This window comes from Notothenia coriiceps, unplaced genomic scaffold (genome assembly GCF_000735185.1).
Source record: "Notothenia coriiceps isolate Sejong01 unplaced genomic scaffold, NC01 NC01_scaffold00000339, whole genome shotgun sequence".
Taxonomy (NCBI): Eukaryota; Metazoa; Chordata; class Actinopteri; order Perciformes; family Nototheniidae; genus Notothenia; species Notothenia coriiceps.
The window spans coordinates 20,939,391-20,939,739 of record NW_011333040.1 but is presented as its reverse complement, the minus strand read 5'-3'; the positions used below and the strand labels follow the sequence as shown (position 1 = coordinate 20,939,739).

The following is a 349-nucleotide window of genomic DNA, read 5'->3' as shown; positions in this document are numbered from 1 at the left end:
TGTCTGTCCGCAGGTGACCCAAAAAGCTGGCAGAACAAGTCTCTCCCCGGAGACCCCAACTACCTGGTGGGAGCCAACTGTGTCTCTGTGCTCATCGACCACTTTTAAGGACGGACCATCAGCTGTGATGTTACTGAATGTGGAACCATGGGGATAAATAGAAGAGGATGGACACACAAAAAACACACACACACACACACACACTGACAGATGCACTCCCAACACACACACACTACATCATGGAGTATGAAGAAGACCCAGTGCTGTTTACTGCACACACGGATGAAGGCGAGACACTGATGATCGTTACAAGCTGTTCTTTAAACTTCCCCCCCCCCCTCCCCCAGTT

General features: G+C 50.4%; 1 protein-coding gene across 1 annotated transcript in view; it reads left to right on the top strand.

Annotated features, from left to right (window-relative positions):
• tjp1a (tight junction protein 1a) overlaps positions 1–338 on the top strand; it is a 221,129-nt gene extending 220,791 nt beyond the window's left edge. Inside the window, exon 31 of the mRNA XM_010779038.1 lies at positions 14–338. Within this exon, the coding sequence (XP_010777340.1) occupies positions 14–108 (95 nt within the window). The 3' untranslated portion in view covers positions 109–338. The remainder of the gene's footprint in view (positions 1–13) is intronic.
• Positions 339–349: the final 11 nt, after the last annotated feature.